This window comes from Astyanax mexicanus, chromosome 1 (genome assembly GCF_023375975.1).
Source record: "Astyanax mexicanus isolate ESR-SI-001 chromosome 1, AstMex3_surface, whole genome shotgun sequence".
Classification (NCBI taxonomy): Eukaryota; Metazoa; Chordata; class Actinopteri; order Characiformes; family Acestrorhamphidae; genus Astyanax; species Astyanax mexicanus.
The window spans coordinates 73,513,912-73,538,004 of NC_064408.1; the positions used below are offsets into that span (position 1 = coordinate 73,513,912).

At 39.3% G+C, this 24,093-nt stretch overlaps 2 protein-coding genes across 2 annotated transcripts; one reads left to right on the forward strand and one right to left on the reverse strand.

Annotated features, from left to right (window-relative positions):
• Window positions 1-10,384: 10,384 nt before the first annotated feature.
• Window positions 10,385-12,582, reverse strand: arf6a (ADP-ribosylation factor 6a). Its single transcript, XM_007230722.4, has 2 exons — window positions 12,203-12,582; window positions 10,385-12,038 (listed from the first exon to the last, which is right to left on the reverse strand). The coding sequence occupies exon 2, from the start codon at window positions 11,193-11,195 to the stop codon at window positions 10,668-10,670; it is 528 nt and encodes a 175-aa protein (XP_007230784.1). The 5' UTR covers window positions 11,196-12,038; window positions 12,203-12,582; the 3' UTR covers window positions 10,385-10,667.
• A 4,234-nt stretch (window positions 12,583-16,816) lies between these two features.
• prpf39 (PRP39 pre-mRNA processing factor 39 homolog (yeast)) lies at window positions 16,817-23,707 on the forward strand. The gene is made up of 14 exons (XM_007230723.3): window positions 16,817-16,971; window positions 18,527-19,086; window positions 19,175-19,300; window positions 19,377-19,495; window positions 19,600-19,767; window positions 19,877-20,048; window positions 20,465-20,572; window positions 20,681-20,845; window positions 21,245-21,371; window positions 21,539-21,807; window positions 21,986-22,170; window positions 22,615-22,689; window positions 22,775-22,889; window positions 23,276-23,707. The coding sequence occupies exons 1-14, from the start codon at window positions 16,959-16,961 to the stop codon at window positions 23,360-23,362; spliced, it is 2,289 nt and encodes a 762-aa protein (XP_007230785.3). The 5' UTR covers window positions 16,817-16,958; the 3' UTR covers window positions 23,363-23,707.
• Window positions 23,708-24,093: the final 386 nt, after the last annotated feature.

The following is a 24,093-nucleotide window of genomic DNA, read 5'->3' on the forward strand; positions in this document are numbered from 1 at the left end:
AAAAAACCCGAAGAAATAAAGGGTAGTGTGATGGTCTGGGGCTGCTTTGCTGCTTCAGGGCCTGGACAACTTGCTGGAGGGAACCAGGAATTCTGCTGTTTACCAGACAATCCTGAAGAAGAATGTTCAGCCATCTGTTCGTGAACTCAAGCTCAGGCTCGCTTGGGTTCTGCAGCAGAACAATGATCCAAAGCACACAAGCAAGTCCACCTCTGAATAAAAATATTTGGAGTGGCCTAGTCAAAGTTTGATTGAGATGCTGTGGCATGATCTTAAACAGTTTTAATGTTGCTGAATTAAACCAATTCTGTAAAGAAGAGTGGAGCCAAAAGAAATTTAAAACTTGTTTCCAGTTATCGCCAATGCTTGATTGCAGTTGTTACCCCCAAGTGTGGCACATCCAAGTTATTAGGTTATTCTATATACATTTCACTAACTCGTAGTGTACATACAATGTACGTTGGCATTTTCAGTGTATACCAAAATGCAATGTGGCGCTGATGTGTCAGCTGTCCTTAGACCAGCACAAACAAAAATAGTTGGTCATTCCCTAGTCAGTTTCTACATAGCAAATGTGAATGAGTTAAGGATAGAACTATTTAAAACAGAGCAAAATATTTTTTACTGTGCTCAAACAGCTGGTCTCCATAACTTCACACAAACTAAAAAAAAAATTGTACTAACAAAAACTCTGATATTTCTTTACAGGCAGTGTAAAGGAGTATCAAAGTATCACTACTCATACACCTTTAAACAGTAGCGTGCACAGACATTTTGGGGGGCAAGTGCTCAAGGGGGAAAAAGGGCACTTTTTAGCGCACTTTTAATTTTACTGCCCCCCCAAGCAAATCAGTCCAGAACCGGAGCTGTATGGTCGCCCTCACGTTCTCTATCATTGATTTGGGCTAGAGCGGCTAGTTTATCTGGTGACCAGTCGGCTAAAGATGCTTAGTAGTTTGGTGCTGTATGAGACATTTTACTGCACAACAAAATGATTTCACGTTGGGCTTAGAGGGCAGACGGTAGGATTTTACTTGATGTGTATGTTACCTGGCTGGTGGGACACGGGGGAGAAGAAGCCTATCTGTTGCCGTGCGTGCTGTGCTGAAGACTCGCTGAACTGAACTGCTGCTGCAGCGCATAGTGTGCCTTGCGTGCGACCGCACGGGGTCACGTGACAGAGGAAGAGAGAGGTCGGGTGTGTGCGAGCTGATTTCAGGGCATTCTGTTTACACTCATTTTTAATCGCTCAGGTTTTCAAAAGATCATTTCAAACCGGCCTTAGTAAAATCTTAATAATAATAATATAAAAAAAAACGAAGTTTCAAAAGGGCACTTTGGTTGATAAAGGGCAGAGTTGGTGGTGCTTTATCTGATGTCTATGTCTGCACACCTCTGCCTTTACAGGCGGTAATAGGGGTTTCTATAGAATTCTTTATATGTGAGCATCAAAGTCAACATAAGTATGAAAAGAGATAGAGCTCATTTAATCACAGAATTTTAAGATGCTATATATTTAAAAGTTTAAAAACTTGCTCATACAATGTCCATTTAAATGTGGATTACAAACCAGACCTTTTCCATTTGGTATTCATCTTAAAGGCACTGAACAGAGCACCATCACCCCAGATAATGGCTGGGAAACTTTATAAGGTACTGAACTAAATTTACTAATTAGACACATAAATTTTTTTAATTGTGCCTGACTAGATAAGACAGAAATGTGTTTTTCTCTAGTAGTGTGCTACAAAGGTATGTTTTCCTACATCTAGCCTGTCTGTTGCAGGTTTAAGAATCAAAAGCTTCTTCTAAGCTTCTTCTTCTAAGTTTCTCAGTCTATGCAAACAGTCAGAGCTGTAATTCAAAGTACAAAATTTACAGTGGTCCTTTACAGTCTTGTCTAGTCTTGTTTCTGAGGTGCCCAGGCTTTGGTTTTAGACATTAAAGCCAAGGAGATAATTCTGGCATTGTGGACAATTTATGGCTTCCCAACCGTTACATCTAAACAGTGTTCATCCCCTGTTATTTCTGGGGGATCAACCTATAGGCCTTAGATCTCTGTTACTTCATGATGTCTTCATAGACTGTAAGAAGTAACCCGGGAAAAAAGAATAATCAAATAAACCTTCTGAACCACATCAACATGTGAATATTACAACACAGTATTTTGGGGATCTCTCAGTAGGCAATTTAAATTTGTTTATAAATAAAGTATAATACAATAACTGCAACTAGTGGGCAAAGGCAATGTAGAGATTGATGCTCTACACTGTTTTTAATGACCATATTTTTATAAGACTGGATCAAACTGCCAGTTAAAGAACGGCTGAGAATTAAATACTCATGTCATACACCCACATATTAAAAAACATCTTAACAATTACGTTACTGTTTTAATAAACAGTACTGCTTAATGTGTACTTTACTCTGATAAAAGTTAGGTGTTTGTATTTTATGTTTTTAAATGAAACTATTAAAGGTAACGGATTAATCCCCAGCAATAAATAGTAAATGAGTAAAGTCTACTGTATGTCTGAAAATTTGCAGACCCATCCAACCTTTCTTCTAAAACTGTGGATGACAGTAGTGTGTTGTGTGCCCCATCGTCACTTCAATAACAGCCACTACATTGCTGCAAAGATTCTAAGTGCATTCAGTCACAATAGCATTAGTGGAGTCATTAACTGATGTTGGATTTTTAGTTTTGGATCACAAGCTTCCCAAATGGTATTGAATGGTGCTCCATAAATGTAATTTCACTTATTATAACACATGTCTGTGTATTATCTTTTTGCAACAATAAAAACTAAACAAATTAGTACTGATGTATTAGTATATCAAGTGATTGAAGGACATTCTCCGGGGCTGAAAAATTAATATAAAATATAATACAGTAAGATAAATATGACTATAAATGAATAGCTAACCATACTGGTGTCATAAAATATTTATAAAGCAGAGGCAGTAATTGTAGGCTCAGAATGATGACTCATTTGCTATATGCTTTTGTGATGTGTGTGCGTGCGTGTGTGTGTGTGTGTGTTAATGTGTCAATTGTCAATGACTTTTCCCAATCACCACGGAGACGTGTGAATAAGTGTAAGAAAACCCTTGGTTACTGCAGTTCTTTTTTTGTTCAACGTAGTCTAAAAATGAATTTACAACAAGTTAATATTTAATGAATGGAATTAGATTTTTCTCTTAAAATCAAGTTTGATACGCTTGACATTTTGAAACCACATAAATGTTTTACTTCTAATTTTCCCCAAAGCATTCTTAAATATTAAGTATTAATAAAACGGTTCTCACCAGCGTCTGAAATGATATTACAGTTATTCAATACTTCCTGATGGATGTAGAGTTTCCTGTTTCCCACACTAGTGCCCAGCTGCCCACAGTACATTTCTTTGCGTTCTGTTGCCATCAGTACGTTTTTCAGTTGAGACTGTTTACTGTCCAAAGTACACATCTTTCTACATGATCAAAGAGATGGATTTCAATTGAAATTCCTCATGCTGCTACTCAATTTATTAAATTAACTCTTTTCTTCAGTGCCTTTCAAAGAAGCTCTGTGACACAGGGCTCTTCTGGGATTTCTGTGCAATTGTTGTGTGAGATAACTTACTGTTGTATGGATTTTATTTAATTACGCTAAATATTTCATTTAATCAAGTGGAGTCAGTATATAAGGTATAAACTACCCCAGTATGAAATACTGACCTCACACTTTGATTAGTAACTTGTTTTTTTAAGTCATTGAATCATTTTAAGTGTACACATGGGATGTGTTTATATGATCAGATAAAAGAATCTTAACAATAAAATGATTTTCTTGCATTGCTGAACATCTATGTCTAACTCTACACAAACAGTTTTTTCATAACCACGTCTTTTGTGCAGAACTGCCTGAAAACACTTGAGTCAACCTTGCGAAAACAAATCCCATTGTGTCACACAGGGTGGAATCTGAAACCCCAGTCTTCTAAGTAATCAGCCCTGTTTGTAGGACGACTGCAGCTGAGGCCAGACTGAGGCCTTCTCGGCTGAACAGCCAGCAAAATATGTGAATGCGAGAAGTTGCCAAGAGCCACTTTACGCACCTGTTAACAAGCCCAAATACATGTTTTGGCACCAGTAGCTATTTTGGCAAAGTATTGTGAACACTGTATGAAATACTGCTGTATTAGAGAAACAAGACTCTCAAATTACTGTGGTGCATGTTTAGAACGGGTTATTCCATATTGAAGGGAAATGCAGAGAATCACAGTCTATTGTGAATTCACCTGCATGTGAATAGGGCTAACTGACTTATCATACATATCATACAAAGGCTTTCAGGCAAGCAGCTTGTAATGGCTGGCTTAGTTCTTTGAATGAAGTGGGTTTTACCTACATCTGCACAAATGCTGTTTGTGCAGTAATTGTGTCATTGTAATGTATTAATCAAAATGAGTACACTAATGAACACTCTTCAACTTCAGTAATCGTTTCAGAGGCTTAGACTTTTGGATCTTGGCCAGCGTGAGTGCAAAAACAATGGTCCCATCTGTCGGAGCTCCTGACCATGTGTCCTGCTGGAAGCACACCCTGCACATCACTTCCTGACACGCTGGATAATAGCGCTGATCATCATTCCTTTTAAAAGCAAAGCAGTTTGCATCACTCTGGGTTGGGTGTCATGTGATTTACCCTCCCACTCACATGCTTCCTCCAACCCATGCAGATATACACACTGAACTGTCACCAGACACAAAGCCCTGAAGGCCCTTTAATTGTTTGCATGTGGATCATGGAAAGGAAATGCTTCATGTGGCAGCATAGAAGTGCTTGTTGCAGCCTTAAGGGCAAATGAGGAAAACAGTGAACAAACAGAATGCAGGCAGTTCCGTGGCTATGTTTTAGTTCTGCCGTCACCGACAACACAAAGGCTTAAAGGCAGTGTGCCGCGCCCATATTAGTCTAGCCAAGCCTGGTGCACTAGTTACTATAGATTATGTCCACATGTATCCAGACAGTCCTTTTAGTTTGTACATTTTGACACAGTATTGCTGCTGCCCTTAAAGATATGTCAAAAAGTATGAACTTGGCAGACACATAGTTAGTGTACTTACGCATATTTTAGGATACACCTATTGTTGACACAGGTGTATATTTGTATGCACACACAAACACACACACACACACACACACACCTTATATAAGCTTCATAGAATGGAACTCTCTGTACAATCTACATGAGCCTAAAGTTCACCATGCCCAATGTCAAACACCAGCTAGAGGGGTACAAATCTATAAATCTACCCAGCATTGAGTGGTATTGCAGTGGAACTGTGTTCCCTGGAGTAATGCCACTTTATCCAATACTTCAGAAATTAAGAACTGGAATGAAGTTTGTAATCTAGAGCTAATCATCCAAACTCACTACCTGACATTACTGAAAAATGCGGCTGAATTCAATTATATTCTAGCAGCAATGTTTAACATCTATTGCAAAACCTTTGTAGATAACAATGGCTGTTACTGCAGCGAAAGGGAACACTACTCCCTTCTCCCTGTGGATGACGAACAGGCGTTTGGACAGTGTAGAGCAGGGGTGGGAAACTCCTACACAGTGATGTGCTATCCCGGCCAAAGCACACCTGATTTGACTTACCCATTACCGTTTATTAGGTTTATTAGGTGTGTTAGAGAAGGGAAATCACCAAACTGTGCTGGACTCTGGCCCTCAGGTCCCCACCCCTTGTGCAAATAGTGCTCTCTGTTTAAGGAGACTTTTCGATACTTTACAGCTGAAAGCCAGTGCTTAAAGTAATTACAGTGACAAAACAAACCAGAAACAACAGGCTGAACCTGCTTACTTATATCCTACATCTAAATGTGTTATAGTGTTACAGACTGTTTCACTCCATGCCAAAGCACAAAACATCTCTCTGTTTGAAAATGAATTGTTATAAAGATGCCAGATTTTCGAAAGGGAAGTAATATAATAAAAATAATATTTGTATTTTGTTTTTGTCTAGATTTTTTGTAGTTTTACTCAAATTATTGTATAGTTCTAATCTTACATCCTAATGTTAGATTGTATTTAGACTGTATATAATAGTATTGTGTACAGTATAGTTTAAGTGTAGTTGTATTTATAGGGTTTTTTGTCTGATTCTGCTCAATGTTCAGTAAGACCTGTAGTGTTAAGCCAGTCTTCATTTTATTCATCCCCTATTCCACCTGAAAGCAACTTAAACCTGAAAATGAATGTGAAGTGTGGGTTAATTTCTAAATCCATGTATATTAAACATTCATGCATAAAGAATGGAGGGCTGAGGAGATATAGCAAACGTCTTCAGATGAAACTGTATTCTAAGAACAACAGTAGGCTACTTTAATTTGCTCAGTCAGCCATGCCTAGTTTTGCGTCTAGCAGACATGAATCACTCCCAGGGCTTGGGTGTTAAAAGTGAGATAATGTGTATACACCAAGGCTAATGCTGTTGTTCTAATGTGTGCAGTGTGTCCTGGGTTAATTAGGCCTAAACAGTAATGAGTAGGCCTGATTTGTAGGAAGCCAGTTGTCTGAGTCAGCAGTCACAGGAGCTGTGGCTATCTCCCTGTGGACACCACACATGCGCTAGGCCAGTGCAAACATCTCTAATTTTGACAAACTATAGGTTACTCATTATTTTAACATCGTATGATGAAAGGAAACAAAATACTTTTTAAAAAATCAATGTAAGCAGGAATTGCTGTCTTTTTATAGAAGGTGCAACTTTTTTTTTTAATTTCAATACACATATAAAACTATATGACATTGTGCAAACAATACAAAATTCAAAAGTGCTTCTCCATGTCCTATCCAACTGCAGAATATATGTATATGGGTCCTGGACAAAGATTAAGCCTAGTCAGAGACAATATCCTCCTTTCATTTCAATATCTCCATTTAAAATGCTGTGTAGTCCAGGACTAGGCTTAATGATTGTCTTTGATTTTTCACTGTAAATGCTCCAAAATATAGAGGATGAAGCAGAAAAAAAAAACTCTTTTTTAAAACCTTGAGCAGACATCTTAATATTTTTGTTGATATAGTGTATGTACAAATTGTAAGAACTCGGACCTAATTACAGCACCAACATAAGATAATACAGCCCAGCTATACATATCAGGAAGCCTTTTGCCACTGTGCCACAGCAAGTTAACTCCTAGAAGCTATTAGGTGTTCACAGACTGTAGAAAGCACACAAAAACATTTGTTCTCCTGGTCTATACAGACTCCTTAATCAGCTGCACTTTGCACACATTTTCCTCCCAGTTCAGTCAATACCAGTTTCAACCCTCAAGATAGTACTCCTATCACACATGCCACCAGCTCTGGGTGTCCGAAGGCTAGCATATGCCTCCGCTATTTACCATGAAGAGCCACTGCGTATTTTTAAACTGACGCTATAACAACATCACTGGACAGCGAAAGGCTAAATTATCTTGTAGGAGAAGGCCATCTAAAAAACAGCCCAGAGTGAGGAAGGGCAACCCTACCCACTCAGTGAGAGCAAGACTAATTATGCGATCTTGGATTCCTTGCTGTGGCATCATCACTATTTGCAGCATTGGCCCTTCATTAGCATTGTGTCATAACTCTGCTTACAGCTTGGAGGAAAGGCTAAGAACTAGGAGTGTAGCCGGAGCAAACAATACAGGGAAATTTCAAGGCCCATTTAGCCTCATTGTTTCATGCCGTCTCCTACACGGTACACAGATCCACCCTCCTTAACTAAGCAAAATGAAACAGTTCCTGCTGATAATTTGCAGTGAACTGTGTGAAATTGCCATTGTAATGCAAACAAAGCAGAAACAGAATCTCTTTAACCATATCGACCAGACCACTCCTTATTCTTTGCCATACATGCAACGGCATGCAATACAAGTAACCTCCGTATTACCAACTAATCTGTCCACTGCCATTTTATTTATATCATAGACATCACAGCCTGGAGTACAATGGGTCTGCATTAGCATGAATGCTTTACTATTATTAGCTTAGTGTCATGTATACAAATGGTAAATAGGCTTTTCCATGTGTTATAATAAGTAGTCTTTAAGTGAAGCAGGGACTGTGTTTATATCCTATTTACTTCACTTTCTGCACATAGCCCCCTTTTGTAAGTGCTTTATGCAATTGGCATAAAGGTCAGTTGTAGTTCCTCATTCATATGTACATACGGTAAGGTCAAATACAGCTCATGAGAAACTCCAGCTTATTTGATTTGTTTCAGAATTGATTAACCCAACAAAGGCCGAATGTCCTTCATCTAGAGCACAACCTGGCCAGCACAGCTCTTTCAACACGGCACCAGGTCAAACTCCACAGTCACTACACACTTACTAAACAAATGAACACGATTTGTTTCAGCAAATACATGCAGACATTCTCTTTTTACTGAACTAGAGCTGTGCACTGACAGGGTAGAATGTTAGAGGTTAACATTGTCCAAAAACAAGAGCAAGAAAGCATACTTCATAGATGGTTTTCAATCCTCACTCTTTAATGACAGTATTGGCTGAAACATATCTTAATTTTTCAGCTATGATAACATAGCTGTGAAAGTACTTGTGAGAACATTTCTTGTTCTAGCAGTTCCTGTATTTAGAACATGATGTCATCTTGCAGTTCGTTCTTGTGACTCTCAAGCTGGTCTATATATTGGTGTAACAGAATATTTTTAAGTACATCTCCGGATGTTTAACATTTGTTCTCTGTAAGAGCATGCATTGTTTCCTCTGTAAGAGATCTTCTAAAAGCATCTCAGATCATCAGTTAAGATGATCTGAACAAAAAAATGCTTTTGGCAAAGTTGACCCAGGTCACTGCAGAGTTAAAAAAAAAAAATTGCAAAACAGTACGTAAAGTCAAAATACATAGTTAAACTAATACACAAACCATGGTTCAGTATAAAAATGTGAGATTTTATTACAATATGCAAATTCGTAAAGATATCTAACTTATTAGAATGATACCCACCATAAACACGAATAAATGATGTTTTCCTTTCGTGTTGCCCCATGTTATTCATTAGACAGCATTAAGTTAATCATCCAAGGCCGCCTTCAATATTGATACATTGAAAGAATGATTAAAGGCAGTTTAACTGGGCTTGTTTAGAGAGAAGTGCTAACATGCTGTATACATGTCTGGGATTACACTGAGCGATACTGTAAATCTTTTCACAAACCTTCTACAAGTGAACCACCAGATACCTTCAATTCTTTAACCACACCTCTCAAACACTTCACATCAGATGAGTCATAGCACACAAACACTTAACCAATACTATGAGTGCTTCACTACCTTTCAAAATGATGCTGGTTAATAGTGAATTTCTGTTATACATGAAAAAGTACATGTATAATATTTTCAAGTTCAAGAAGCAGCAATTTCTTTATTTAACTGTATATATTTTTTTATTTATCAGCTTAACAAATTGGTCAAAAAAATTAAACAAAGCATTTGTTAATTTAAGACAAAATTAAGCTACCAGCTTTGAGCATGACTGTGCAGCTGATGAGTGTTGTACTCTCAGAGCGGAATCTAGAGCACCGTGGAAGAGCCAGATGATTGAGAGGAGTGGGGTTTAGTAAACACTTTCTGGCATTCAAAGTTAGTCCAGAATCACTCACTTTAGTCACAGGGCCCGTGTCCTCACTCTCCCCAAAAGACAACTTTACTGGTAATTTCCTAACTGTGATGTCTGCACAGCTCATTGACTCATCCCTTGTGAAACACCTCTAGTTTGTGCCTCCCCAAGAAGAGACCAAACAACATTAATACTCGAATACAGCCCCACCCTGGAAAGGCAAAGTTAAGACTAACAGACTGGGAGACTATTTTTGAACATGAATGCTGAACTTGATGGAATTATGCATTAGTTTCTTGTCTGAGCACATTGCTGGTTTCTCTGTTCACTTTTGCTTGTGTGTGACACAATGAAAGTTGAATAGGGGTTAGCAGATACGTTGCCATTTCTGAGAAACATGTGGATAACATAACTTTTGAACATGAATGCTGGACTTGATGGAATTATGCATTAGTTTCTTGTCTGAGCACATTGCTGGTTTCTCTGTTCACTTTTGCTTGTGTGTGACACAATGAAAGTTGAATAGGGGTTAGCAGATACGTTGCCATTTCTGAGAAACATGTGGATAACATAACTGAAGAGAGAGTCTATGGAGTGCGAGTGAGTCAGTAAAAAAGATAATGGAAACAAAAACCGGGCTTGTAAGAATGTAAAATGCAAACATAATAGCAAAAAACAACAAGAGTGCCTTAGTTGAAAGGAAAATCAGGAGCAATTAAAAAGTTTTCAATGGTTTAAAAAAAATTACACCTCCATAATACCTTCAAAACAATACTTTATGTAATATTGTGAGATGGTAGTTGTCATTTAGAATTATTATAGTGCCAAAGCAAATGTAAGAGCCAGCTGAGAGGATTGGTACAGTATAGAAAAGAGAAAAAAAAACATTACAGGGAGTCATCAAAATTAACAAGATTATAATCAAACTTCTTTTTGCTGACTGATTTGAGAAGCAACGTTATTTGTTAAATCTTCAGTTTCATTGTTTTTTTTTTCTTCTTTTTTTCTCTTTTGCACTGACCAGTTCAACTGAACAGTACATTAAGATTTATAATTTGAAGTGAGCCAAGTCAGCCCCTCATACAGTCCATCACCTGTCGTGGCACAAGAGGGTTGAACGTACCAATTTCTATCTCGAATGCGGGTCAACCCGAGCTTCTCTTGGATCTCGTGGGGTTTCATTGCATCAGGAAGGTCTTGCTTGTTGGCGAAGATCAAGATGATCGCATCCCTCATTTCTCGGTCGTTGATGATGCGGTGCAGCTCCTGTCGAGCCTCATCAATGCGATCTCTGTCAGCACAGTCCACCACAAAGATGAGCCCCTGAGTGCCTGTGTAGTAGTGCCGCCACAGGGGTCTGATCTTGTCCTGTCCGCCCACATCCCACACGTTAAACTTAACATTCTTATAGGTGACCGTTTCCACATTGAAACCGACGGTTGGGATAGTGGTGACGGACTGTCCGAGTTTCAGTTTGTAAAGGATGGTGGTCTTGCCGGCTGCGTCAAGTCCAAGCATCAATATTCTCATCTCTTTGTTGCCGAAGATTTTTGAAAGCATTTTCCCCATCTTGTTGGCTGTGCATATATTATGGTTATTAGGGAGAAAAGAGAGGGACGGTCCAGGCTTCTTTGGGTGGTTATGTACCTTTGGCGAGGTTATGTGCTACTTTAATACTTGTCTTTTTTGGATGTAACACCACAATGCTTTAGATAGAGATACTGTAACAGAAATAGAATATTGCTTGAGTACAAACAGTAGTAACACTCTTCAATGGCTGAGGAACGAGACAGGCTGTGTTGTCACCAAATGAAGGATGAAAAAAAGAGGAGGAGAACACCTTCTCATTGGTTTAGCACAGTTCTTTTAGACGAATGAGTGAAACACATGAGAGAAGAACAAACAAACAAACCACACGAAGTTTGAAGAAAAAGAAAAAACGTGCTCAGCAGAGGGTGTGGATTAGCAGCCTTATTTAACCTGTCTCCTCAGAGTGCTGCTGGTAGCTCAACAAAAGTGGCACCTTTTGTTTATTTGGTGTCAGCTGGCCAAGGGTAGGTCCTTCAGGTCCACTCTCAGGCTGGGTGCAGGGCTGCTGCTGAGACAGCGTGGGCTATCGTAGACTTGAGATTAGAAGCTGCGGCGCTTGAGCAGGCCCTCTCGACAGTCCGCAGCAGTAGTTCAGACTTCCTTCTTGTAGTATAGCTGGTGGAGTGCCGGCTGTCCCCCGCGCTCTATCCGGCGCGCTCGAGCGGCGGGATCCGCTTCAGGAGGAGTTCATGCCCACGAATACGGTCTTTAATGGCGAACCAGAGGAGCGGAGTCTGAAGAAAAGCGCCCGGGAGAACTCCAGAGGTCATTGATTCCTTCGAGTTTCCGTCCTCCCCTCTCTCTCTCTCTTCTCTCCTCACCCTGAAACACAAGAGCGGCGGAGAAAAGGGAGGGGTATCAGACACAGCACAACTTTAATCGGCCACTCCGCTCTCCAGTTTCCTCCATTCTCCTCCTCAGATCTCTCACTCACTCTCACACACACTCACTCACTCACTCGCAGCGGCGGAAAACTGCGGAATTACCTTCAAAACGCGGCGGTCGCTCCCCCGCTCCCCAGACCTCCTCTCTCTCTCTTTCTCTTCCCCTCTCCGAGTCTCTCTCTCTCTCTGAGCCGCGGTGGAGCTGTGTTACCGGAAAAGGTGCGGACCTGCTTCACCCGCCACTTCCTCTGCTCACAGCAGCAGCGCTCTCCAGCGTCCAGCCCAGAGAAGCGCCCGCCATACAGATAACACTACTGCAGCTACCCCGGAGTTTCCGCTGTTTATAACAGACAAAAAACTGCAGCGGAGCCGAGCTCTAAACACACGGTATAAACCAACCGGTGATGTGGAGTTTTAACGCTGAACAAAAAGCGATAAAAGAGGATTTTTTAAAAACACATTTACACCACAGCGGAGGGGAGGAGGAGGAGGAGGACGGGGGACCACAGCCCGGTGGCGTCATTTTACGTGAGAGGGCGGGAGCGGTGACGCGCGAGCCATTTTAAATAATGCTGCACGGCCGTTAAAGGGCCCGCACATTAGAGGTGCGCGATACTGGGAGTTTTGGTATCGATCAGATTCCAAGTAAATGCAGGGCCAATTGCCAATATCGATAATGATACCGATACTTTTTAACATTTTAAGCTTCATAGATCCAAAGAATAAATAAAAACCTAGGATTAATTTTTTGCCAGACATTGTACGTGACAACAAAATACTTTCACAATCAACATTGTTGTTTAGATACAATATAACAGTAACAAAACAAAGTTTGCCTTAACCTTAAGAAAATAAATATTTTTGGAGGTAAAAATTGAGCAGCCACAATACAAAAATAAAATAAAAATTCTTCCCTCACTAGACATCTTTTCAAGTTCTTTGTTTCTTGTTTTTTTTCAAATAGAATTGTTTTTAGGAAACACAATAAAATGAAATGATCTTCCTTTCAGTGCAATTCTATTTTTTTCTAAAATAATAAAAAAAATCCCCCAAAAAATAATCATTCATAACTGTTGGCTGTTTGGCTGGCTCCGCTGAGCCATGTGACACACGGGCAACAACAAAAGACCAGTGGTTTGGGGCGCACTCTTACAGACAGACAGTAGGCTTTGATAAATCTGCGTGCGCGCGAGAAAAATAGCTTCAGTATCGATCTTTTTACACGAGTATTGCTCAATATCAATACCAGCGTTGGTATCGATATTTGGATTGATCTGACTTTTTTCTGGTTGTGTAAATGTGCCAAGTCCAATTTTCTCAAATCAGACTTGGGTCACTTTGGCCATATTCACATTACCAGGCTGAAGTGACTCAAATCTGTTTATTTTGCTCAATGTGGCTCAGATCTGATTTATCCATGGATGGGTTAATGTTCCAAGGATGTGTTAATTTTTTCAAATCAGATTTGAGTGACTTTCATATGTGGTCCTAAATCAGATACGTGATCCATGGACATGGGACATGAATGTGAATGGTCAAATAACTAAGGCCAGTTATAATTATATTTCGTTAATTATAGATTACAGTAAGTCCTACAATGCTAAATTAATAAAAAAAGTTTGAAAATAAAATAGTAATTGGCTGATCAGGGCAAGTTAAACATATTTTTTTTCTCAAACCTTGACTATCTATCAAAGCTAGCTAATTCTAAACTTAAGCTGACTGTCATAGGCTGTAATTTATTAAGCACACAGTGGGTTTGATCTGTTTGTTTTGATTCAGAGTCTTTTTAACCAGCTATCAAAAATAATCTAATCACCGTTTACATGGTTAGCCTACTCTTACCTTTCTTTTAGAAAAAATGCCCCTGGTGCAGCTGTGCAGCTATAGCTGCAAAAACAGCAAAACCATGCCGCCTGGCCTTTTTTTTCTGCTAACGCATACTTTTCTCTTTGTAAGGCTACAAGTAGTATCTCAACTATAGACCAAGCGTAACACATTAACTACATCAACAACTAGCGAGGATTATCTCTAATAAAGGGAACACAGGGAAAAAACATTCAAATTGGGTTTAAAGAAAACATGCAGTATTTGACCAGTTATTAAGCAGTTATATTAACTTTAAATGGACTAATAGTATCACTATACTTATGTATTGATGTGCCATCACACAACAATATATGGTAAGTGCTCTAGCTAAAGTAAACTCAAATTTGTTTTGATACAATTTTAGCATATAATCCATTGTACCAAGAAGAATTGAGAACGCATTCCTATCCCAACAGTAATACCTTTTACATTAAACAGTGCAATAATGTATGAGTAGTGTAAGTCCATTTCAGACAGCATTGTGGGATACTGACTAGTCAGTAATTTTTGGATAAATATTTAGATATGCACACATACATACACACTTATACAAATGATCAATGTAAAAGATTTCATGAGAAATGACAGAGAGTAAACACAGCTTATAATGCACAGAAGAGAATTGGCAATCGAATAGAGGCTCTTGGTAGTTATTTCGGTTTTTATATGAGCAGTTCTCCAAGAGTTTTCTTTCCTTGACCTTGAATGTGCAAGCTTTTCACCAGCTTCATTGATCATTTTTATGGACTTGTTTTAATTGGCTATACAGGTTGGGCTTACTATATATCCATAAAAAAGCACAGTAGCTGTGTCTAAAATGCAAGATTTTCATATATACAGTTTTACTTTGAAATTGATAATACATTTTTGCCATTATGTATAAACTTCACTGTAATAAATCTCTTTAGTTTAATTCACATTAAATAACAAACCCTGTATCACTTGTGATCTTAGAGGCCTTGCTAAACAAGAAGAACAGGGCCTTTAGTCTGGTGATAGGGGTGAAATGAGAGAGAGTGGAATGTGAAAAGCAGGTTAAGGAAGAATAAAGGAGGAAAATGGAGACCTAGAGGGGCTAGGTGAAAGAGGTGGAGAAAAGAATAAAGAGAACATCAGACTGTAAACTGTCCTGTAAACAGCAGGCTGAGCAGAGCTGGATGAGGGCAGATTACTTGAACACTTTTTACAATAGGCTTGATACTAGGCCATTCGCAAACCCATCAACAGCAACATTGCTGCACCACCTACCCCCCCCCCCCCCACTCCTTTGTGTCTTTTTCAGTTCTTAAACAATGATCATCACCTACTTTGATCATGTTTTGTTTTATAATGTATCTTTAAAAAGTGCTCAATGTTATTTTAATTAAAGTTTTAAACTACTGTCTGTTTTTAAAAAGAAAAAAACATCTTGATCTGTCAAAAAACTGCCATATACTGGATCTTTAGATGAAAACTTCTATGTATCAGTTAGTTACTTGTTGCATTTGCCACCTAAAATAATAAAGATAATAAAAAACTAAAAGTTCAGCAAACACTGGTCCCTCAGACTGAGTGCAAAGTTCCTACACAAATGACTTTTATGTGCTGATATAATTAACTGATATAAGCTTACATTTACATCAGTAATGACATGTTATTGAAAATTGTAGTTCCCGATATTTACACTGTATTACTCAGGTTTAAGATATCAATATTTGACTAGTCAACAATTATAATGTAGAGATCTGAAGCTGCACATATGCATTTTTCTCTACTGGTCAAAACTACATTGGCCATATCCTTATTAATTTACAGATAGGTGGGCCTGGATTTTAAAGTTTTTAGTAAGAATTGCAGAGAATATTTTTACTATTAATGTTAACATAAAAATGTTAACATGACTAGTCATAATTTCATTAAAGGCTTGAGATAGTGACGTGAACAATTTCATCAACCAATAGGTGAGCTACGGGAAGCCGCAAGGTAAGAATATATTATGTGACTGTTTAAAAATTCTATGAAAAAGAACAAATTTTGCAGTTAATACACTTTATATGGTTATTACTTAATATGTACAGTATTTTAAACACAGGTAAGCCTATTTTTTATCCACTACTTTGTCTTATTGTGCAGTGTTATTTTTGATACAAACACGTTTAATAAATACACATTTTGCAAGAAGGATGTTCTTTATTGCATTAATTCTGTCTAAAACATAGGCAAATGTAAAGCAATGAAACTGTGATATTTTTTTTGCCGTACAAGGTTGTAGCAAAAAGGGGGTGGGGGGTGGGGGGGGAGAAGCTTCTAGGCAGAGTTGAACACAAAATGTATTTATTAAAAATATCAAGAACTAACAGTATGGCAGAAAAATTAACTGTTGATGGGGACAGAAGTTGTGAGTCTCTGATAAATCACAGTTTTGATATACACATTATTTGTAACCTAATATTGAATATCTACTGTATGTAAACTCCACCAGAATCTACTTGAGTTTGCGAAAGTTGTGCAAAAAAGCACTCAAAAGCACAATTTTATGCTTTTATGCATTGTGTTTAAATATAGCTTAATTGAACTGAAATATACTTAAGTTGGCATAAATTGTTCCACATTTAGTATGTGTTTAAGTACATATTTTAAAATTTACAAAGTATGTACTTTTCCATGTTAAGTATACTTAAAAAAAAACGTACTTAATACACTTTTCTTTTACAAGGGTTGTCTTTAGAAATGAGAGGGTGGTTAAAAGTCGTTGCAGAGTCTTCAGTGTACGCCCTGTTACTGTTGGAGGGGCGGTTTAAAAAGAGGCCCCAAGCAGCAGAAACAAATACAAGCCGCGCCAGCACACCCACACCCACACCTGGAGCTGCCCATCAAGTGCGCATGCGGAGAACATTCTTGCCCTTCAGCGTCGCTGTGTGTAGAATGAGAGCGCGCTGCCGCGACCACATGTTGTCGGAACGATAAGTTCAGATAAAGTGCAGATAAACCAGGGACACAGCGACGTTTCATGGAACACTCTGGTGAGTTAGCACGACAGCGCGAGCTTTCGTCATATTTCTCCGGTAACTGGCGGCTTTTCGGCCCTGTTTATCCGGACAGGCGACGATACTGTGTGGTAGCTTAGCGGTTAGCTCGGCTAGGCTGTGTAGCTTAGCTTAGCTGTGTGTAGCGTTAGCCTTTAGCTGGCTAGTTAGCATTAGCATGGTAACAGCGGGCTGTAGGCCCAAACCACAGCAAGGTTGTTCGCTCTGCAGTGAATTACTTTAAATTAACGGAGCGTGTACCGTAAAAATCGAGATTTACGTAGCTAAACTAGTTATTAAGCTTTTTTTTCCTGTTTGGACCTGTGAAGAAGAAGTAGCTAGGCTAACCAAGCTAGCTTTCTTATTCAGCTAACGCTACGTGTTTCAGCCAGTGAGTGACGCGAGCAAGCTAGCTAGCAAGTCGGCAAACAGAAGTTGTGCAGCTTTATCTACAGTTTGTTAGTTAGATAGTAACTAGTCTCTTCGTGCAAAACAAGAGTGTAGTGGAAACCAGTGCGTTAGTTATGTCTGCATAATATTTTTGAATAACTGGTAGGGTTTATGTAAACCTGTATGTTCATTAACGCGCATGGACGTGTTTCTCAACCCTGGTCCCTTATAGGCCCACTGCTCTGCACTATTTAGCTACCAAGCCAGTGTTTTTTCTTTGGTTTAATCACACTTTAGCAACAGACCGTTATTGGTTTAAGCTTGGTGTGTTCAAGCAGAGCACTGGCACCCCTCAATCAGAGGTAGCTAACAATCTTATTTGTGTAGGAATAACTAACCTAGCTGACTACTTTAGCTCACAGTTTCTTCCTTGCTAGCAATGGCTGACACGACTTCTTAAAATCACAGGTTAATGCTCAGAGCTACTTCCTTATATAGGAAGTTAAAGATGGGTGGACATTCTGGCGTTGGAGTAATTAAACCTAGAGCATTGACTTATTTAAAGTAATTAAAGTTCACTTTTAGCTTAAATCAATTGGGTATTACTGTGTAAAACCACTTCTTACACTCATACTAGACAGATCTCCTACAATTTGATACTAAATATAGACTATCGCTTTAAAACGGTAAACAGCTAAATGTGAGATTTTCAAATTCCCTTTGTATATTTTAGTTATGGTAAACACAAGTGTGAAATGAGCAGCCCATACCCCTCGCCCACTGTTTCTGTCCCCAGCACATTGTGTAGTTTTTCATTTAAAAATAACAATTAGTCAACACTGCAATATGGAGTTATTTTCTATTATGTTTACTAACCGTTACAGCCCTACCCATAAATATACACTGCTTGTTTGGCCACAGACTTGCCCAACTGCATTCTTCTAAATGTAGTCATTTAAATTGCTCTTCTAAATGTAGTAATTTTAATTGCTTGGCTTGAAGTCTGCTCTGCATTTGTCTGGAGTTAGTAAATTATATAACTTATAAAATCTCTCAAACAGTTCTTGTCATCCAAAGCTGTCGCGTGCAATAATTTTTTGTTCCACTTGTAATAATAATATATTATTAATAATAATGTCTGAATGTGTTTTGATTTCCTTAGACCTGGATCTTTCAGACGAGCCCATGACGGGGATGGTTAATGCAGACACCCCTGACAATGGGGACTCTAATGCTGTGGAAGGTGCAGGGGATAGTTTCATTTCAAACCTTCCCAACTTAACCCAGGATGCTCAGTGGACAATGGACCAAGTTCCTGGCACACTTGCTGCTCTTGCAAGCCAGCAGGTTGCAGGACAAGAGGGGGAGAAGTTCTCAGTGGATGAGCCTTTAAAATCAGTCGAGCAAAAATCTGATGTTCCTGAACAAAATGCCTCTGAACAACCTGAAAATTCTGCTTGTGTTGCTGAAACAAATGGACAAACTGCAGAGCTGAGCTCTGTAATGCAGACCGAGTTGGACAGTTCCGAAAGTCCTGCGAACATGGAACTTGAGGATGCATCCAAAGAAGAAAGTGAGGAAGCTGTGGGTGATGTGGCGGGTGATGCTGCTGAGGGAAAAGAGGCAATGCCTTCTGACTTTGACCGGCTATACAAAGTAGTCGAGGATAACCCTGAAGATTTTAATGGATGGGTCTACCTTCTGCAGTATGTGGAACAAGAAGTGAGTGCAACATAGCTTGGTAAAAAACTTTACCCTAATCAAAGTCAAGAGTTTATTGCATAGACTAAACCTTTTCTGTCTTTTCCAGAACCACATTTTGGCTTCAAGAAGGGCATTTGATGCCTTTTTCCTTCACTATCCATACTGCTATGGTTACTGGAAGAAATACGCAGACATTGAGAAAAAGCATGGTTTCATACAGGAAGCAGATGAGGTATGAATGAATAAAGTTGTACATTTGCAGTAATGTTGGAAAGTATCTTGCATCTTCATCTTTCTTCCATTTTCAGGTGTACCGAAGAGGTTTACAGGCCATCCCGCTTAGCGTTGACTTGTGGCTTCACTACATAGCTTTTCTAAGGGAGAACCAAGACAACAGTGACGGAGAAGCTGAAAGCCGCATACGAGCGTAAGTATATGCTTCATCCATTCCTTCCCCTGAGTACAAGAAATGATGTAATGTTGTACTCCATTTCAATTTTTTAACTTTTTTGCGCTTTTGTGTCCTTTCAGTGCGTATGAGCATGCAGTCCTAGCTGCGGGTACTGATTTCCGGTCAGATCGTCTGTGGGAAGCTTATATCAACTGGGAGACTGAACAGGAGAAGCTGGCCAACGTTACAGCTGTCTATGACCGTATCCTGGGTATTCCCACACAGCTGTATTCTCAGCATTTCCAGAGGTCTGTGATACAAATATAATATAATTTTGTTGTTTTGAATGATGTCTTAAAGAAATGCACAAATGCATCAAATATGTAACGTGTTTGTCTTTTTTTTTTTTTTTTTTAGGTTTAAAGATCATGTGCAGAATGGTAATCCCAAGCACTTTCTATCCGAAGAGGAGTTTGTGCAGCTTAGGTTGGAGCTTGCTGCTGCCAATAAGTCCACTGTTGAGGGAGAGGAAGAAGCCCCCAGTGAAGAGCTTCCACCAGGCACTGAAGACCTCCCTGACCCTGCAAAGGTAAGAATCCAGCCCCCAGTCTTTGTGGGTATGAAACATGCCAGAGACAGGGAGGGTCCTACCTGATGCTGGAGAGAGGCAAAACTGTGCAGGTTTGAAGAGGTGTCTTTCCGTTAGCAGCAAATGAATACCTGAGGATTCCAGTTGGCATCCATTCAGGGACTCGAGATAAAAGTGGGACGGGACCGTGACTGACACCGTCCCTCAACCCCTCTACCCCCAGCAGCACGGCTTGGGCCACAGCTGATGTGCAGGGTGTGCATACCATACTTATTCCAACGCAAGATTCTACTTGTTTCTCTTGAGCTCATGGTGATGTAAACCCTTGGTAGCTGGACATGCAGTTTGCACATCACACGATATGTTGAATGTATGCCTTTAATGTGGATTTTAATGGAGTTGTCTTTACCCTTTAGAGAGTCACGGAGATCGAGAATATGCGGCATAAGGTGATCGAGGCACGGCAAGAGATATTTAACCACAATGAGCATGAAGTCAGCAAGCGCTGGGCTTTTGAGGAAGGGGTAAGCCAGTAAACATGTAGCCTTTCTGGTGTGATGCTTTCTTTTGCATGATTAGGCCCTTTTATTGTTTAGACATTTTAACTAACTCTTCTTTACCATCCTATGCAGATCAAGCGTCCATATTTCCACGTAAAGGCCTTGGAGAAAACTCAGCTCAGCAACTGGAGGGAGTATCTGGACTTTGAACTGGAGAATGGGACACCTGAACGTGTAGTGGTTCTGTTTGAGCGCTGCCTGATCGCCTGTGCCCTTTATGAGGAATTCTGGATAAAGGTAAATGGAGCTCCACTCGCAGAGACCTTTCCTCCCTCCTTCCCCATCAACGATTTCACTTCCTCAGTAAAACTTCCTGCACTCTTTGCGTGTAACGTTGATATTTGACTGTATCTGTTGTATTAGGGGATGGCCAGCTTGCCACACAAGATTTGACTCCAGCATTACCAACTTCGTTGCATCTCTCCGTCTCCCACTACCTTACAGAAACTTATCTTATTGGTTCCATAAAGGTGCTGATGGGTTTAAAACAGAAATTCTCAAAAACGATCTTGTCAATGGAAATTCATTGGTGCAGGAATCTGAAATGAAAGCTTAATTTATGTGTTCTTTCCCCATTTCTTTCTTTTATTCCCCCTCTGTGTATCTTCCTTCTTTTTTCCTTCTTTACCTCTGAAGTATGCCAAGTACTTAGAGAGCTACAGTACAGAGGGAGTGAGACATGTGTACAAGAAAGCATGCACCATCCACCTGCCCAAGAAGGCCAACATCCATTTTCTCTGGGCAACCTTTGAGGAACAACAAGGTAATTATCCTTTTGTCCGTACAAATAAATGAACTGCTTAAGAAACAGTACACTTTTTTTTCAGTTAATCTGTAAAAATTGTATAGATTATTATTATTATTATTATTATTATTATTATTATTATTACTATATTTCCTATGCTAAAGGTTAAGATTTCTGTTTTTTAGGGAACATTGAGGAAGCACGAGGCATCCTGAAAAGCCTAGAGGAGTCAGTTGCAGGCCTGGCCATGGTGAGACTACGTCGGGTGAGTCTGGAGCGTCGACATGGTAATTTGGATGAAGCGGAGACACTCCTGCGGGACGCTATTCAGAATGGAAAAAATGCAACAGAATCATCATTCTACTCTGTGAAACTAGCAAGACAGCTCCTCAAAGTGCAGCGGAGTATTGGAAAGGCTAGAAAAGTACTGCTAGAAGCCATAGAAAAAGATGAGGTAAGGATAATTATAATGTCTATGGATAGTTTGCATGATTTTTGAGCAAAAGCAAAGTTAATGAGGGTGCTTTTTAATTGAAAGAATGATACTTTTTGCTATTCTTAAGATCTTACTGTAACACTTGTGGAACACGATGTCTTGCTGTTATTCAGTTATTTTTGTCTGTATGTTTTAGACCAGTCCTAAGCTGTACCTAAACTTGCTGGAGTTGGAGTACAGTGGAGATGTACAGCAAAATGAAGCAGAAATCCTGGCGTGCTTTGATCGTGCCATCAACAGTTCAATGCAACTGGAGTCACGTATCACTTTCTCACAGCGTAAAGTGGACTTTCTAGAAGATTTTGGCAGTGACATAAATGTGTAAGTAAATGTAATGTTATGGATTTTTTTTTTTTTTCCCCATATACATAGACTATCTGAGCTTGTTTTGTAGACGATGTGGTGGTGCTTTACCCCTGTAGGGATGTGAATGAGACCAAATGTGACCTAGTATCTTATGAAACAGTGTAAGGAAAACTGAGCAGTATCAAAGCACTAAAGGCCATTTTATACTTTCACACACATCCACCAAGAGTACGCTATGGAGTTAAGCACGATTATGCTTCTGTGCGCATGTATCAGTGGCTCTGCAGTTTAAACTGCCAGTGCGAGAATGTGTAGGCAGTAACGCTGAGGCTTGATAGACCAATTACATCTGTGGTTGTCTGCGTAGCGTAGTTACATTTACATTGTTGCTCTAGTGGAAAGTGGGTAAATTAATGTTCATATACTAACACTTTTTTCCCCCCTTTGTTTCCTGTTTAGGCTTGTGGCTGCGTATGAACAACACCAGAAACTTCTGAAAGAACAAGACTCATCAAAAAGAAAAGCAGAGAATGGGTGAGTACTACTAAAAATGTTTTTTTAATGTAATATTTCGAGGTCTATAAACATCATGTTTCAAAATGTATGTTCACTTCTGCAGGTCTCAAGAACCAGACTCAAAAAGACAGCGTGTGGATGATGCCTCTGGAGCATCGGGTCAGGTGGCTCCAGACATGCAAGCCAACCATGGGTACAACTATAACAACTGGTATCAGGTTAGTGTTTGCTTGAAATACTGTATGGAAAAAAATATCCTGATGTGTCTGGTGAAAGTACTGACTTAGGATCTCTTTTTATCTCTGTGGGAAAGCTTTTATGTTATCATAGGCATAAAAGGGGGGGCTTTAAAAAATATGAATTATTTTTTAATTTATACATTTTTCAATATAAGTAATGTACTATAAGGAAACTTTCCACTTAATCCCACATAGTAAATCGGGGCTGTGCAATACTGATCTTAGAATGCTGATTTTTTCACTGTTTGGTTAGGTTAATTTTGAGACTGAACATGTTAGAACTGTGCTGGACACTGATCCTCCAGGACTAATTTGATGCTTAAGTTTACAATGATCTAATTGCTGTTCTTTTTGCCTCCTTACAGCAGTACAACGCCTGGGGAACCCAAAATTCCTGGGGCCAGTATGGCCAGTATCAGTATAACCAGTACTATCCCCCACCCCCCACATGATGACATGAAGTATAATTGAACTTTGTCCTTTTTATCCATTCTTACTGATTCTCATGACATTCTCAGTCATTTGACAGTTTACTTTGTGTTTTTTGAGTATGTGTTGCAAATGAGTTTTTCTTCTGTGGAAAATGTGCAGATAAGTTTAATTTTAGCCTAATTTAGCGTGGTCTCTTTTTGGAAACTTGGTAGTTTGACCGTTTTTGTATGGAAAATCTCAACTTTAATTCTTTAACTTTCTCTGCTCTCCTTAATGTGATGTCTTCATGTTTTCAGAGCCCAAAGTAAAATGAAGTTTTTAGTTTGACCTTTTGAATTTCATAATAAAGAGATTGGTATCCTTGAGTCTGTCATTTTTTTTTTTTTGTGAAATTCATACTGTCTTAACCATTTGTATTATTTTCACCGTAATAGCTTATATTGTCAGTTTCTTGTAGACAGCCAGGGTACTGACATGAACAGCATGTCAAGCCATTTCAGCATAAGATAAAACGCTTACAATGCTTGGAAGTTTCTTGGTGGGTTTGTGGGGGTATATCAAGAAAGATCTGTCTTAAGTCTTGTCATAAGGTCTGTTGCCCAGTTGGAAGATTCAAATCCTGAGTCTTTAGGGCAAATAATGCACAAACCATATATTATAAATTAAACATGCAGAGGTCACAAACTTTCTGCAGTCAATCACTACAAACCTCAACTTGATGTGGACTCTGACTAGGTCAAGTACAGTTCAG